At 42.8% G+C, this 15,711-nt stretch overlaps 1 protein-coding gene across 1 annotated transcript in view; it reads right to left on the bottom strand.

Moving 5' to 3' along the window:
- Positions 1–1,680: 1,680 nt before the first annotated feature.
- The window catches only part of LOC116996831, a 19,898-nt gene continuing 5,867 nt past the window's right edge, over positions 1,681–15,711 (bottom strand). Inside the window, exons 4-6 of the mRNA XM_033060854.1 lie at positions 3,786–3,966; positions 2,723–2,803; positions 1,681–2,523 (exon numbers count right to left, since the gene is read on the bottom strand). Of these exons, the coding sequence (XP_032916745.1) occupies positions 2,429–2,523; positions 2,723–2,803; positions 3,786–3,966 (357 nt within the window). The 3' untranslated portion in view covers positions 1,681–2,428. The remainder of the gene's footprint in view (positions 2,524–2,722; positions 2,804–3,785; positions 3,967–15,711) is intronic.

The raw sequence follows: 15,711 nt of genomic DNA, 5'->3' as shown, positions 1-15,711 counted from the left end.
TTCAAAGATGTTAAAATGTACAGAGCTTGACAAGAATCAGAGATTATATTTGAATTTCTATGAAAATTAACTTATTTTTCTTGCAGTAGGGATACAGAGAGGTTTTAGAGGAGACAATGTCTGCTGTGCACATGTACTGTCTCACATTACTCTGGATGCCACTTTTCCACTTCCATTATAGCTCAGAAGGCATTACTGACTAACTTAAAAGTAATAATCAGAAAGGTTTTATGTGGCAAGACTATTACGATCTGATGACAAAGTGACCTATTTTGTTTTATTTTTTTCCTACACCTAACAAGACTAAATTATATCTATGAGCAATTGGTAATAGCTGAAAATGTAATCTGTTAGCAGCAGCAGTCAGCCACCTAATCAAATGTGGGAAAGAGGTGAGGAAGCCTCTGCCTGTCTTTGGAAATGAAAGTTTGCATATGAACACTTAGACACACATGGAGCCAAATTGAAAAGGTTCAAATTAGCATGATCATCTCTGAATTTAAACTTGTAGGTCACACTCACAGTAACACCTCACCAGGCTACCAGAAATCAGCCTGACAGAGATCAGCCTCTTCACAACATCACTCCAGAAGAACAGAAGGACACTACAGAAGGACACTACAGAAGAGGAAGACACTAATGACTACATAGATGAACTCCAGGACAACTTTCACACCTTTCTGAACATGACAGTTCAGCAGATTTCAGCTGGGAACCCACCCTGAAAGGGACATCCTGCCATGCACCTTCAGTAAACTCCTCACAGGAAATCATGGGTTGGTCAGAGGAAAAAAGCAGAGAGCCTCAGTCACCCAGGTTGTCACAGATTGCAAGTGATACCTGCAGTTTTACCAGAAACTCTCACAGAAGTCTGCAGGCACGAGCCAGGCATGTATACCCAGGAATGTAAAATCAGTCTGCAGTGCTCACAAAGCTGACGACTCATCTGCAGCAGGAACGTCACGGGGATCTGAAGGCAAATCACCCTCGGCTCTGCCAAGGGCTGTCCTGCTGTCTCAGTGAAGAAGCAAAACACTGCAAACAGCAGGAGTGTCACAGAGAGAGCAGCAGCTGAAGGGACCAAACTTTGGAGTCACTCAGGCAATGGGAAGTGACTATGCTCTGCTACATTCACCTCTCTGTAGGTAAGTCATGGCTTTCAGATAAAGTACAAAACATGAGTTAATTAGACTTTTATTTTCTTTTCAAATCCAGATTATGGCTCTTGGCAGAGAAAATCATCAGTAACTCAAAACCCTGGCAACTCATGCAGTGAAGAAGTTTTGTGCCTGTCCTCCTGTTTTGAGGCCAACAGCTGCTTGACTCAGAGTTGTTCTGTATGATAAGTAGTGTCTCAAAGGCACAGCTAAGGCAATAGCCTGCTGGCTTGCAGACTATAAACTTGTATATAAGTACTAAAGACTAAAGTGGGTTTATTTCCTTTAGGGAAATATTTTTTCACCTGATAAACTGTAGAGGTGGTCACTAACTGTGGAGTAAAAAAGTTATGCAAGGTATTTGTTGCTAAAACTGCTGGACTTCCCTTTTTAAGAACTGCAATAAATATTAAAATAATTTGGAAAGATTTATAACTGCATCAAACAACTCTGCAGTTCAGATTAATGTTCACAGCATAATTTTATTTGGACATAATTATACAAGACATGTATGTTCCCAGGAAGTTCTTTCTGTGATGTTCTTTTTGCCATGCAAAATTGACTTGGGAAGCTGGGCTTTCCACAAAACACTTTAGCTCCTTTGACAATAAGCAGAAAATGGACAAGAAGAGGGAATAGTAAGTATTCAATATCAGCATATGCTGATAATGAAAAAAATGATCTGTCAATGAGGCTACAGTCCACCACTTCTGTAAAAGCAGACAATAGCAAATGAAGTTAGCAGGCCCCTGCTGAAAAGACCCAGCTGCAAATAGGCTGTCTGGATGTCTGGAAGGATGGGGGTTTCGATAAGGTTACAGCTTTCACAGTGAAATGCAAGACAAAGCGCTACCATGACTTGCTGCAAATAAAATGACTTAGCAGCAGGCACACATGACATCATGCAGTGATGGAAAGTGCCAAGGTAATAAGCTGCTGGACTCTGAGTATGCATCTAGAGAGGGTCTACACATGCTCCCTTGCATGCACATGTGCACATGCTGTAAAGAAAAGGGTCCAATTAGCATGCCTAATACCAGTTCAAATGAAGACTGTGTTACTGCATTTCTCTGCTTTTTCTGCCAGTATACATCTGGTAATAATGGAGGATAAACATACTTTTTCAGTTACTTTAAAAACTTACTTCAAAACAAACATTGATTAAGTTATGCTGAACTGCATGCATCACTGATTTGGAATATCATTGACTGACAAAAGGAAACCTAGCCCAGGGTCCAGAAAAAGGGATTGCTTGGTCATCTCATAAAACATTAGTGTAAATAAATTGTGTAGTAATAGACCCATAGTATTGCAGATGAGATCTTGTCCATCTTGAAGCTACTTTCAGTATGACAGTGTTGGAGACCTGCAGGATCAATAAAATATTGATTTTATATCTTTTCTTTTGCCAGGCTTGGCAGAGAAAAACTGTCCTTCCATTGGAATGGCTCCAAGGATTACAATTAAGTAAACCTTCAAAACACAACAGCTGATCATGGAAGGAGACAGGGTGAGTAAAAACTGTCCACTCAGGGGGAAAAACATTATTCTTCAAGTAGTTTTACCTGTATTGTGAATTTTTGTTGTTCTGAATATGCTATGAGTCAAGTGATGTTTTCTTTCAGAAGACAATAAAATTTCAAGGGCTGTGAAGGGTAAATCACATGGTTACTATGATAGTTTGGATCTGATCCATTGTTTGCATGTCATTTCCCCGGGAATGTAATATAACAAAATTCCATTAAATGTGGTGGACATGGAAAATGTCCACAAAGAGAAATGCTTGTCTCCTCAGGATGTATAAATGACAGGATGGGTCAATCTTTGTATCAATTCCTTTCACCTTCAAGACTAGCAAGACTAGGGTGTGAACTTTTAGCATTTTACAGTTTCTATACTAAAATATGTAAAACTCTAGAAGAAGCATGAATGTATTAACAGTACACCATGAACCAGTAAGATCTGAGTAACCACACTCTTGTATTCAAAAATGCTGTCTCCACCACAGTACTTCCAACAGTGAAACCTGGCCTGTACCTAAGACATAACTATGAGAAATTTATTTACCCAAACCATAGAAAATTTTAAGTGATGTGATCTTGTTGGTTTTTGTAAACCCAAAATTAATTTACTTTTTACTTTTTCTTCATTAATAATTGTGCACATTGTGCAATTTACAACCATTATGGCAAAAAGGAAACCCAAAGGAAACAAAAAATCCCTTTGGAGTGGAGAAAAATCCAGATTTTCTAAAGACTAGGAAATATTCTGGTGATAGTATTAGTTTTCTTTCCATCTTTAATTTTTGTTCTAACATCAATTATACTTGTTATCAAGTCACTGACTTACTTTTTTTTTCCAGAACAAAACACATTCCCAGTCCTACAGACACTGTGGACCACTTTTCAAATAAGAGAAAGGACATCAGAGGAGTTTTTTAGGTCTGCAGTATATCCTCCTTCTCTAGAGTATTGGCAAGAGACATCCATGCAATAACCAAAGCAGCACCTAGCTTTTTTTCCATTACTGATCAGGAATTGTTCTCAAGACTGTTCAGGCAGCTGTTACAGAACACATGAACACAGACCCCTCTTTCCATTGTCAAAGAAATACTCCAAAAATACTTACCAGTCTTCAACCTGTTGTCAGAAAGTCCATGGAATGTTAGGGTGTGAGAACCAAAGTGGTCAGTAGTAGCCAAGGCACTGGAGATCTCAGCAGTTCCAGCTATGGTAGCAATGGACCATGAAGGTTCACACACGCAGTAGCTGAGGCAGACAAGGGATTTGTGTACGCTGACCAACACCAGCTTAAGTACCAAAAAGCAAGATAACAGCATATGGTTAGATTTCTCTCCATTTAATGGCCCATACAAAAAGCCACACATCTTTAACCCCTCACTTATATGCCATTATTTTCATTATCTGTAAGCAGTCAAATTAATTTTTATCATACTGGTAAATTCATAATTGTTAATGCCTGGAGACTTTGACCTATACAGATTATAATTACAAAGTTCTTTGAGCTGTTTTGGTGCAAATCATACAGTGCACATGAGAGGAGCAGGACAGAATGAGCACAGGGTGAAGTGCCAAGTCTGAAGTGCCAAGTCTGAAGTGCCAAGCTCCATTGCTTAGAAGCTGCGGAACAAAACCATGCATCTGCTCAAGAGAGCAGAGCAACTGCAACATAACATTTCAGTGCAGTTTTCCTGATACATTTCAGCATTTCCATGCCCTCTTCACCACAGCTGAACTATCTCTTACTCACATATGAGTTATGTATCTCACCAGAGAGATTTCAGAGACTCTGTTGTTGTGTTTCCTGATTAGATGTTGAAGACTGTCCCAAGCAAGTAGAAGGGCTGCACATTTCTCCCCCATTCCCATTTGGTTCACTTCAGAGCAGAGTGATTTCCAACACTGACACGTTGCTGCATTAAAGCATTAATTCTGCAGCCTAAGATATCAGCCTATGTGCCATCCTAAACCAGTCAGTCAAGTCAATTGTGACTTGAGAGAATGAAGGCTCAAGGTCAAGTGGAACAGCATGGAGGGGAGCAAGATGGAATATTTGCCTGGGGCTTTCAAAATGTCTGAAGTTCCTTACCAGCACAGTATTCCAGCTTGATATTAGTGGTCAGTGTATTAGTTGCTGGTATTTGGATTAAGCCAGCTCCAGCTTCTCTTTAAAGACATTTGTTTTATCTGTTTTTTACCTATATTTTCAACAGCAGGATTTTAGGACACTATGAGAAATTGTGGGAGTAATTGTATGAAGTGACCAAAACAAAATTCTCTTGCGAACTGGCACTTTTTGAAACATACATTTATTGATGCATGGAAATTATGTGTCTAATTTTACTCCAACACCAAAAAAATGTAACAATCTTCTCTTCAGTAACTATCAAGAAATGCACAATAACTCTGAATAATAATACTTTGCACAGTACATGCAAACAACAGAACATCCAGCAAAGATCACCTGAAACTATCCCTGTAACCTAATTATGAATATACAAACCTCCCTGCTGGAGGTGTGTAAGCTGTGTCTCAGAGCAAAGACTTCAAGCAATTTGGTGAAGTTTACGCCATACCCTTTTGAGAGCTCAGGAGCTGAGAGTATCCAGCCCCATGGACATGTAATTTAAGACTATTATTGGCTCTCTGTATGACCAAAGTGCACAATGATTTTTTTTTTTTTTTTATCTTTTTAGTAAGTTTGTTTATGCCTATCAACAAATGGCTCAAGAAGACACATTGGCTGCTCAGCACTGTCACTTGCTTGTCAGCCACAAGGTTTGTCACACCAAAGAACGTGGCTGCATAAACCCAACGGCTTCGTATCCTTTATATATACAGTAAATTCACGAATACAAGCTGCACTGAGTATAAGCCACATCTCTGGGTGTTGGCAAATATTTCGTTCTTTGTCCATAAATAAGCCGCACCCGAGTATAAGCCGCTCTGTCATTCGCAGCGAGGACCCGCGTGCAACAAAGTTGCCAAATAGTAACAGAACGGCGGCAGGGCGGGGTTTACTGGTTCGGCTCGGGCTGTGCAGGCTCGGCCCACTCGGGGCTGCTGACGGGGCCAGGTGGCCCAGCCCGGCGCTGCTGCTTGGCGGGGCCGCTCGGAGCCAGCTGCCGCTGCCACTGGGCTCGGTCACCACGGCCCGGCGCTGCCCTGTGGTGGCAGGCAGGGACCGAGCCCCCCGGCTCCCGCGGCGGCGGGCGGGGACGGAGCACCCCGCTTCCTCCTTGAGCCGCGGCGATGGCAGCGCGGGGCCCCCGCTGCCTCCCCGAGCCTCAGCAATGGCAGCGGGGGGTCCCGTCTTCCCCCCGGGCCGCGGCAGAGGAGGGAAGGAGAGAGCTCTCCCTCCTCTCTCCCCACCCCCCGTGCCGCCTGCAGGGAGCCAGGCTCCACCTGCGGCACAACAGAGTAACAATTTGTAACAATCGCGAAATGCCGGCTTTGCAGCTGCTCGGATCAGCACTCTGGCTGGCACTTCTGAGGTTGTAAATGTCAGAAAATTATTCACATATTAGCCCCTCCTGAGTATAAGTCGCATTTCCGGTTTGGGAGCAAAATCTTAGTCAAAGTGGTGCGGCTTGTATTCGTGAAATTACTGTAACTCTGAGATCTTGAAATACAAAAGAGTAGACCTAAAGTGATGAATTCTATATTCTCCACATAAAATCTGAAAGCAGCCTGAAGCCATCCAGCAGCACATGTACATAACTCCACACAGGACCTAAGCAAGTCTGATATTTTAGCCTTATATTCCATAAAGAATTTTTTACAAAGTTAAATCTCTTCCACAGCACAGAAGGTGCTTCAAAACAAAATTTAGTTTTGAAAATGTCTTTATAAACTATTTACAAATCAAACAAATAATAGGAAAACTATTCAGATAAACTGAGTTTGTTTTATGAGAATGAATGGCATTTGAGTGATAACCATTTCATTTTTATATTTTGAAAGTCTCAGTGGACTTTAAAATCAATAGATTTTACATCTAATTTATTTTACCACCAATTTATATTTTCCAAATAAAATAAGAACACTTGATTTCTAATACATTCATTTCCTGTCTGTATTTTTTAATAATAGGTATTCTACCAAATAATTATATCACTTTTTATACTAAAAATTGTTTTATTTTATAAGCCATGTTGTACACATATTAAGTTGCTCTACAGACTATGATATTTTACAGCAGTTTCATAAATTAGCTTTCTAAAGTGATTAAGCTGTTCTCTGGACTCCAGAAATAAACTACTCAAACAAAATGATGTATTTTTCATCAGACAATAAACACCCACAGTGGAAGCACTTTATTTCTCCAGAGCTGCAAATATTTTGCACAACTACTTGTCATCAGTGCATGAACTATACATATATCATGCAAAGAAAAGCCAATTACCCACATATCAAGTGCAGTGAAGAGAAAGCCACGTGCTCCTGTTGCTGTTTCAATTATCTTGAATTACCTATGACCTTGAAATGCACAGTTACATCTCCCCCCAAATACCTGATGTGGTTATCTTGCATATATTTGCCTGACTGGACCTGTGAGATAGCTGAACATGCCTCACACTAGCTGGGCTTACCTAAAAAGATTCCTGACTTCTAAGAGCATGAGGAATGCGGGAAAGAGCATCTTGGGATGAACTGCCCCTGCCATGGCATTTTGGCATCCAGAGCATCTCTCGAGTAAGCAAGAACTGACACCATACCCCTGTTCAGAGTGCAGGGACAACTCATTGCTAAAGTGCTAAAAGTGATGGGTATTTGGCACCAATGAAAGTAAAAGACAGAATAAAATTCTACAGAATACATAAGAAACACCAAATTCACCCTGTTTGTTCTGCCAGTTGGGGTTACTTTGGTCACCCTTTCCTGACCATGCTCATTCTATTCACAGCAACCATTCCCACTCCAGACTAGGAAGAGTTACCAGTGGAAGGCTGGTCAGATGGTTACTCTGCTTCGTTCTTCCTGCTTTTCAAATGTTTAGTAAGTACGTCCATTCTGAAAAGTCCATAGATAGCTTTCTGCAAACAAGAATAATCCTATTTAACTCTGCAAAAATTAATATTTAGGCAGTCTATGAGTCTCAGAATTTCTTGCAAGTTTATTTATTCTAGTGGATGATACCATTTTCTCCCTTAGAGGCAATCTATTTGTTAAGATTTCTTCTAGAGTGTCTCATTAATGCAGACTTGAGAACAATGAAAGTAGGCAGAAAAACCAACCTGTGTTGTAGACAAAATGGAATTTTTATAATGCATAAATACCTGAGTCCTGTGAAAGGGAAGAAGCAGTTTTAATGAGCTCTTAAAACCTACCAGGAAAAAAAACCAAAAAACAAAAGGAGGTATGTATGCAAAAAAATAACATTTTCTGAATAGGGTAGACAGTAGTTGCTCTTTAGGATACAAAATGCAGGGTAGGTGGAAGAAACTTTTCCTCCTATTGTCACATACACTATGATGATATGACAGAAGCTAAACAAGAATATTTTTGGTTCCCTTTGTGATTCAACCATGACTGAAATTGTCCTTCTTTTGTTTAAGAAATGCTTCAATTTAATATGCAGAGATATATTGTAGCTGGAGGAAATAATATCCCACACTGTTTCTGTGAGAAACATACATGGTGTTCACAGGAGGGTAGAGCAACATCACAGTAACTTGTCCCACTCTGTCCCACCCATCTCTCAGCCTAAGGACAAGCAGTTCCAGTTCAGTGCTGGAGCAGAAAAATCAGAACTCATTTCATTGGCAGTCACCCAAAATATCCTTCTTTCTTGTCTTCTGATCATGAACAGCTCAAGCAGTTCCTGTGCCCTCTCCCTTTAAAACTACCCATTTATGCCTAGTGAAAAGATTCTTCTGCAAAGACCAGAGTCTGACCCCACTGATAGCATAGGGTTAAAAATGTTTCTAAAATCATGGGAATTATATACAACAGATTTAGGGGTTAGAAAGAAAAGTTGGGTCTGGTAGGCCTGGGAAAGGGGACTAGGCCCTGGGAACAAATGTTAAGCTTTGTCTTTATTGAGTCATGTGAAACTGCACCTGCGTAATCATCATGAGATAAATAATATGATTGTTAAATGTAATAATTGTTTGGTAAATTGAATATATTATTGTTTGATCATAATAAGAATCATGAGAAGAAATGTAATTGAAACAAGAATCATGAGAAAGGGTATTTTAGGAATCTGATGAAAATCACAAGAATCCATGCTTGGATAAGATCTATTTATACAATAGAACAATATGGGTTTAGTAATTATTATATAGCTACATAATGAAAAGGGTATAAAAACATGTCCCTCTCGAATCCATGTTGGAGTCAGATTTGGGTTTGTACCCCGACTCCCAGAGCTCTTCAATAAAAGCATCTGCATATAATCATCCTGTGGTTATGTGTTTCTACGCTAACACCACCAGCCCCATGTGTGGTGCAGTACCTTCTGCAGCTCATCCCATTTCAGTCTAGGTAAATGATATCCTGTGTCTGAGGCTCTAAAACCTTGCCATCTATTATACTGTAGGAGACAATCCTCCATAAAACTAAATAACCTAAAATGGTTTTGAGCTTAAATGCAAGTATTACACATAATCACAGTAAGCCTATGAATGTGCCAAATCTCCTCCCTACTAAAATACGGCAAGAAATATTTTTTTTCCAACAAGGTAAAACTGAAATATTATTAACATCCAGACAATGTGCTGGTACCAATTACTTTTGTTCTCGTGATATCTGGAAGTAATACGAACCCTATTCAAGGTCTTTCTGTGGGGAGGTGAGCTATAAAATGACAATTTTAATGGAGAGTAGATAACAATTTTGGTCTTTTCTCCTATCAAAGAGAAGTTACATAATTTCCTCCATAATAGAAATGTCTTCTACCAAGAAATGTCATTTCTTTTAAAAATTGGTACATGGAGGAAAGAAAGCATTAATGAGACTTTGATTGCACCTCTACTATTGCTATTATGCGATAATCTTTAAAATTATTCACCTGTTGTATCTTGCCTTTTAATCTATTCTTAAAAAGAAAACTGAATCAGATACTTAATGTACTTCACTTGCAAAGCTGTTTCCACTGAAAAGTCATTCTGGAGAAACTTTTGTTTGCTAATGGGGAGCTGTCACTGTTGCTACGCTAGTTGTCACTAGGCTTAGCTGCATTGCTGGCACACCTAACCTAGCTCCTTCTGTAGGGAGCTACATTCAGTGACACAACCCCAGATGTCTGGGAATGAGTCTGACCAAGCCTTGTGTCCTCTTCAGCACAGCTGAAGCTGCTGTTGGATTTGTTTGCTGGGACTGAACATGTGTTAACATGTGTTACAAACACATACAGCCTGTACCTGAGGTGGTGAAGTTGTCTGTATTGTGTTAAGGGGAATAGACCCCTCCCTGTATGGACAGCTTTGGCTGTGCATCAATGCACGGCAGTTCACTAAACAGGGACATAGCTTTCAGTCCTTGCAAACCAATGCAAGATGACTTACTGAATTCCTCCAACTCTTCCATGAAGCAAATTTTGCTTTACTGTTTCGTATTGGGTTTTCTTTCCCTGTCTTTCAGAGAAGAAAATGTCTTGTAGAGCAACTAAAGCAAAAATCTACAAAGAGGGTACAGGAAAATGTATAAGAAGAAAGGGTACAGAAAGAGCATGACATGAAGTGATAATTAGAGATGGTTAGATGGTTAGATATCAGCTCTGATGCCTTTGAGGCAAGAGGCTCTCAGAACCACAGTGTATGTCTGACCAAATTACAAGAACTTCTTTGCACATCTCAGCTACACAAATGCACAAGGCAAGAGAAACAGAGTTCTGCTGTTGAAGCAAGAAGAGCCTTTTTCTTCTACTTAACCCAGTATTTCCAGATGCCAGAAGTCTACTAGTAACTTACAGAGAAGACAAAATAGGTCCAAGTAGCCCCAGAGCCTATTCCAGAGTATCACCTGCTAGCAGAGATTGGCAACACCAACACATGCACATCTCCTCTAAGCCAGCTAGTCTGCTACACTTGGTCTCTCCAAATGCTTGCTTCTTTTGTCCCTCCAGACGAAAACCTAGTGATCTTGAGGTACAGCTGCAGGCTCAAGTAGAAATCAAACTCACACACACAAACTCTCTGAGCCATCAAAGGAGCTGTGCATCCCCTCACTGCCCACTCCCAAGCTTTCCGATCCTGCAGAGAACCGTGAGGCCAGGGGACTACCCAGCCACCTTCCCTAGTCCTGGGATGCCACCTAAAAGTAGCAGGAGGGGAGGATGAGAGATCTGATCACTTTTGATGGCAAAAATGTTGACTGTCTGAGAGTGAAAAACACTTGTTTACTACATAATTGATGTCTTTCCATGTAAATCTGTGCATTTCAGGTGCATGTTTCCACTGAACAGCAAGGAATCAGCCTGTGTGTCTCAGAGTAGAGGTGGCCTTTTCTGTGACATCCCACCCCAATTTTAATGCCAAAAACATTACTATATACAGTAATTTCACGAATACAAGCCGCACCAATTTGACCAAAATTTTGGTGGAAACCCGGAAGTGCGGCTAATATTCCGGGGCGGCTAATACATTAACAAAATTCTAAAAGCTGCCAACACGGAAGTGAGAGCCCGCGGCAGCCCCAAGCCAAGCTGGAGCCCGGCCGGCCCCGGCAGAGGTGGGAAAGCCTGGCAGAGGCGGGGCCAGCGGTGTGGGGGGCGGGCGGCAGAGCCTGAGCCAGCAGGGCGGGGCAGGGGGGCGGCAGAGCCGGGTCAGTAGGGCGGGGGAGCCTGGGAGAACTGGGGCTAGCAGTGCAGGGGAGCATGGCAGAAGCAGGAAGGCCGGCGGGTGGGGCTGCCTGGCAGCGGGGGAAGCCCAGCAGAATCGGGGCCAGCAGCATGGGGGAGCCCGGCGGTGCGGGGGCCTGCAGTGCCGGCCAGGGCGAGGAAACGCGGCGGCGGTGCAGACGGGAGGGGGTGGCCGGCGAGCCCGGCGGCGGCAGCCCGCCGGCAGGGCTAGGGAACGCGGCGCGGCCGGCGAGCCGGGCGGCGGCGGGCAGGGCTAGGGAACGCGGCGCGGCCGGCGAGCCGGGCGGCGGCAGCCCGCCGGCAGGGCTAGGGAACGCGGCGCGGCACGGCCGGCGAGCCGGGCGGCGGCAGCCCGCCGGCAGGGCTAGGGAACGCGGCAGCGGGGCGGTGCTGACGGGAGAGGGGGGCCAGCGAGCCCGGCGGCGGCGGCAGTGGCTGGCCCGCCGGCAGGGCGAGTACGTAAACAGCGCAGCGGCGAGGCGGCAGGCATGCCTGCCAGCGGCGGCAGTGGCTGGCCTGCCGGCAGGGCGAGTACGTAAACAACGCAGCGGCGAGGCGGCCGGCATGCCTGCCAGCGGCGGCAGTGGCTGGCCCGCCGGCAGGGCGAGTACATAAACAACGCAGCGGCGAGGCGGCCGGCATGCCTGCCAGCGGCGGCAGTGGCTGGCCCGCCGGCAGGGCGAGTACGTAAACAACGCAGCGGCGAGGCGGCCGGCATGCCTGCCAGCGGCGGCAGTGGCTGGCCCGCCGGCAGGGCGAGTACGTAAACAACGCAGCGGCGAGGCGGCCGGCATGCCTGCCAGCGGCGGCAGTGGCTGGCCTGCCGGCAGGGCGAGTACGTAAGCAACGCAGCGGCGAGGCGGCCGGCATGCCTGCCAGCGGTGGCAGTGGCTGGCCCGCCGGCAGGGCGAGTACGTAAACGCAGCGGCGAGGCGGTGCTGACGGGAGAGGGGGGCCAGTGAGCCTGGCGGTGGCTGCAGCACCACCCGGCCGGCCCCGTCAGCAACCATGAGCGGGCCGAGCCTTCCTGGCCCCGCCCCGAGCCAGTAAAGCCCTCTATGCCGCGATCCTGTTACTAATTGGCCAATTTGTGAAAGCTGCGCACGGATTCTCGCGACGAACGAAAGTGCGGCTAATATTCGGGGTGCGGCTTATCTATTGACAAAGACAGCAACATTGTTGAGGCACCGGAAGCGCGGCTTATAATCCGTGCGGCTTGTATTCGTGAAACTACTGTACTTTCCAGTAGATGGCAGGGTTACATTGTGACAATGCTGAAATCTGAAGTTGAATGTGTTTTTGGATAAAGGTTCAAGTACTGGTTAAGTAAATTTAATTAGTAGAATGAACTAATATCTGAAAAGACAAATACACATTGGATTAACTGATAGAATGTGATGCTGGAAATTTAGAAGTTATATTTTAAGGCAGTGAAAGCTTAAAGCTCAACATAGTATTAAAAATGAATTTTGCTAACAATGAGCCTCATTGAGATAACCATTTATATCACAGGACTGACATGACACAAACCAGTATTTAAAGTGAGAATCCACTGAAGTTACCAGCTGTAGAGTACAGTCAGGAGAAAAGCAAAAAGCCCTTGAAAATATTACTGAAAATGACCAGCAAAAATGGTTTTCAGGACCAAAAACAATTCAGCTGGACAGTGTAGTGTTTGCCTTTTCCAGAGACTGTGCAAAAATGAGCACCCCATAAAGGGAATTCACCACTGTTTCATCAGTTTGAAAATCATAACCTCAGCAAGGTAGAGAACAGTTTCACAGGTTGGAACTCCCCTCAGAAATAGCCAGGAGAAAAGCCTCATGGACCCTGAGGATCTCAGAAATGGTTTTTTACTTGTCAGGAACCAAAAATCTCAGCCCAGGATGACTGGCTGCAAATAGATGAGGTTTCCATTTCTTAAAACTGCAATTATCTGAATTTACTTTTCCAGCCAGGGCTATAAGATGTGCCCCACTGAATTTCAAACACAATGACTCTAGTGAGTGAGTTCTCTTGTAAGTGTCCCAAGGCTTAATGGTTTTGTCCTTCTCGAAGGATGGATGATTTACATGAGGTAGATATAAATGTGGCCACTCTGTGTCAAAACTGGTCTGAGAACATTCGTGGGCAACTGCTACTGTCAAACCTCTGTACATTGCAGGCAAAATGAAATGGCAGCAGTGAAAAAATGCCACTCTACTTTTTATGTGTTTTCTTTAGCAGAAAATATTCAGACATCAGACACCCAATACTTTTACTTCTCATTTGGTGTATGCCAGTTTTGGCTTGACTCACTGAAATTTAATTACATATTTAATTTCACTATTCTACTGTAGAATTATAAGATTATTTGAAACACTCTATTTATTCATAAAAAGAAGTTACTTTTGTGAATATCTAATATGAAAATGGAGGGACTGATGACATGTGGTTTCTGAAAGTAAAAATGCCCAGCCTGGCACACCATCTCTGTCAGGACATATTCTGCATTTATTGCACCAGTGCGTCTGAGCAGGGCTACTCAGACCATGCTGAAAAGCAGAATTCTCATTCCTAATGATAAACAGTATCTTCAAAGACACATTTCCTATTATTTCCTGCAATACTATACTCAACTTCCTCTGGTAAGTGTATAGAATCTCTAAAGAACATAGCTACATCACTGAATATAGTTTTGAATTTTGTTTTTATTTTATAAAGTCCTTAATCGTTTGTTTGGTTTTTGGGGTTATTATGCTTTCACATATTAATGCCTGATTATATTATAGTCTTTAAAAGTTTCATCTCATCTCAAGCCACCTTATTGATGATTCACACCTATTGATTCACCTTGTTTCTGAAAGCATTTGCTTCATAAAAATTAAGAAACAAAAAAGAAATAAAACCATGCAGATGCTCTAAAATCCTATTGTATTTTTGCAGTTGGATAAAACACAGAATTCCTGAAACTCTCTGGTGAAAGTGTAATATAAATGGTAATATTAACATAATCATCTTGATTTTTTCCCCCAAGAATAACATAACTCTAACTGTTCCAAGATCACATGTCCTTTCCTCCTTCAGCCTCATGAATAATTTGGCTCATCTTTCTCACTGACATAAACACTGAATCTTGCTGAAGGTCATGCAACATGCCCAGTATCTCTTCATTCAGTCGCAATTCAGCACTGTACTCTGTGCCTTGTATTATTTTACACTCATGACATACAGTTGTAGATTGTTTTCATGGTGGTGTAATGCCTGATAGTCAGTTCATGCAGTGAATGGCAAACACCAATGTTTCAACAGCTAATTAGTGGTGAAGATTTGTTTTTCATTGCTCTATCTCTGTTTATTCAGCTGGAAAGCAAGGGGCCAGGCGAGGTCTGCAAAGGCGATTAGAGAAATGATCTTTGTTTCATATAACAGAATTAAATAAGATTATTTGGTAAGAAAACAAAAGAATTTAAGAGTCTGATGCATCTGACATTATTAAGGTACCAGTTCTTAGGCCTTTGGCTCACCCAGCATCCCCACTAATCCATTTGTCATCCAATATATCTGCCTAAAGACAAAAGCTCTCTCAGGTTTGATAGAGAACTAAAAATCTTCATCTCATCAGTGTTCTCTGAAGCAATACTCTGTCTCCCATTTTCAGTAACTAGAAGAAAATGTACAGGAAATCATGGGGCAGGGAAGTGGTACAGGATGCAGAAAAAGAAAGGAACCAAAACTGTTTTTTATCTGTATGAAGTGTTCTCAGTTAGCCTCAGCTTATACATGGAAAATTTTGTGCTGGGAGGAGGGATGGGGATAGAGAGGTTCTCACCAGACCTTCTTTTATTTCTTCATGTCCTAAAAAATTTGGTAGCTTTTTAACAGTGGTGCCAAACCCACCAAATCCAGTTTTCTGTAACATCATTGTGGAATTTTCCCTTCAGATCGCGAGAACTGTGGATTTCACCCTTTACTCAGCTGCCAATAATTTATGTAGTCATATCTGCCCTTGTCTTAGCACATCAGCACAGCTAGACTTTCTGCAGCACACATCACTGAAGAGCCCGAGTAGCAACACTTTCAACACAGCTACAAACACATGCAGAAACTGTCCACACCCATGCTGTATGAAAGGGAGAGACCTTTCCATCAAAAGAATATACTGCAAATCCAGGAGAACCCCAAAAAGGAAATTCAACCACAATAAGCTGTTAATTTCAAGAAGAATCATATATGCATTTACATAAGG

Source organism: Catharus ustulatus, chromosome 5, assembly GCF_009819885.2.
Source record: "Catharus ustulatus isolate bCatUst1 chromosome 5, bCatUst1.pri.v2, whole genome shotgun sequence".
NCBI classification, from domain to species: Eukaryota; Metazoa; Chordata; class Aves; order Passeriformes; family Turdidae; genus Catharus; species Catharus ustulatus.
The sequence above is the reverse complement of the archived record's forward strand: the minus strand, read 5'-3'. Positions and strand labels throughout refer to the sequence as shown.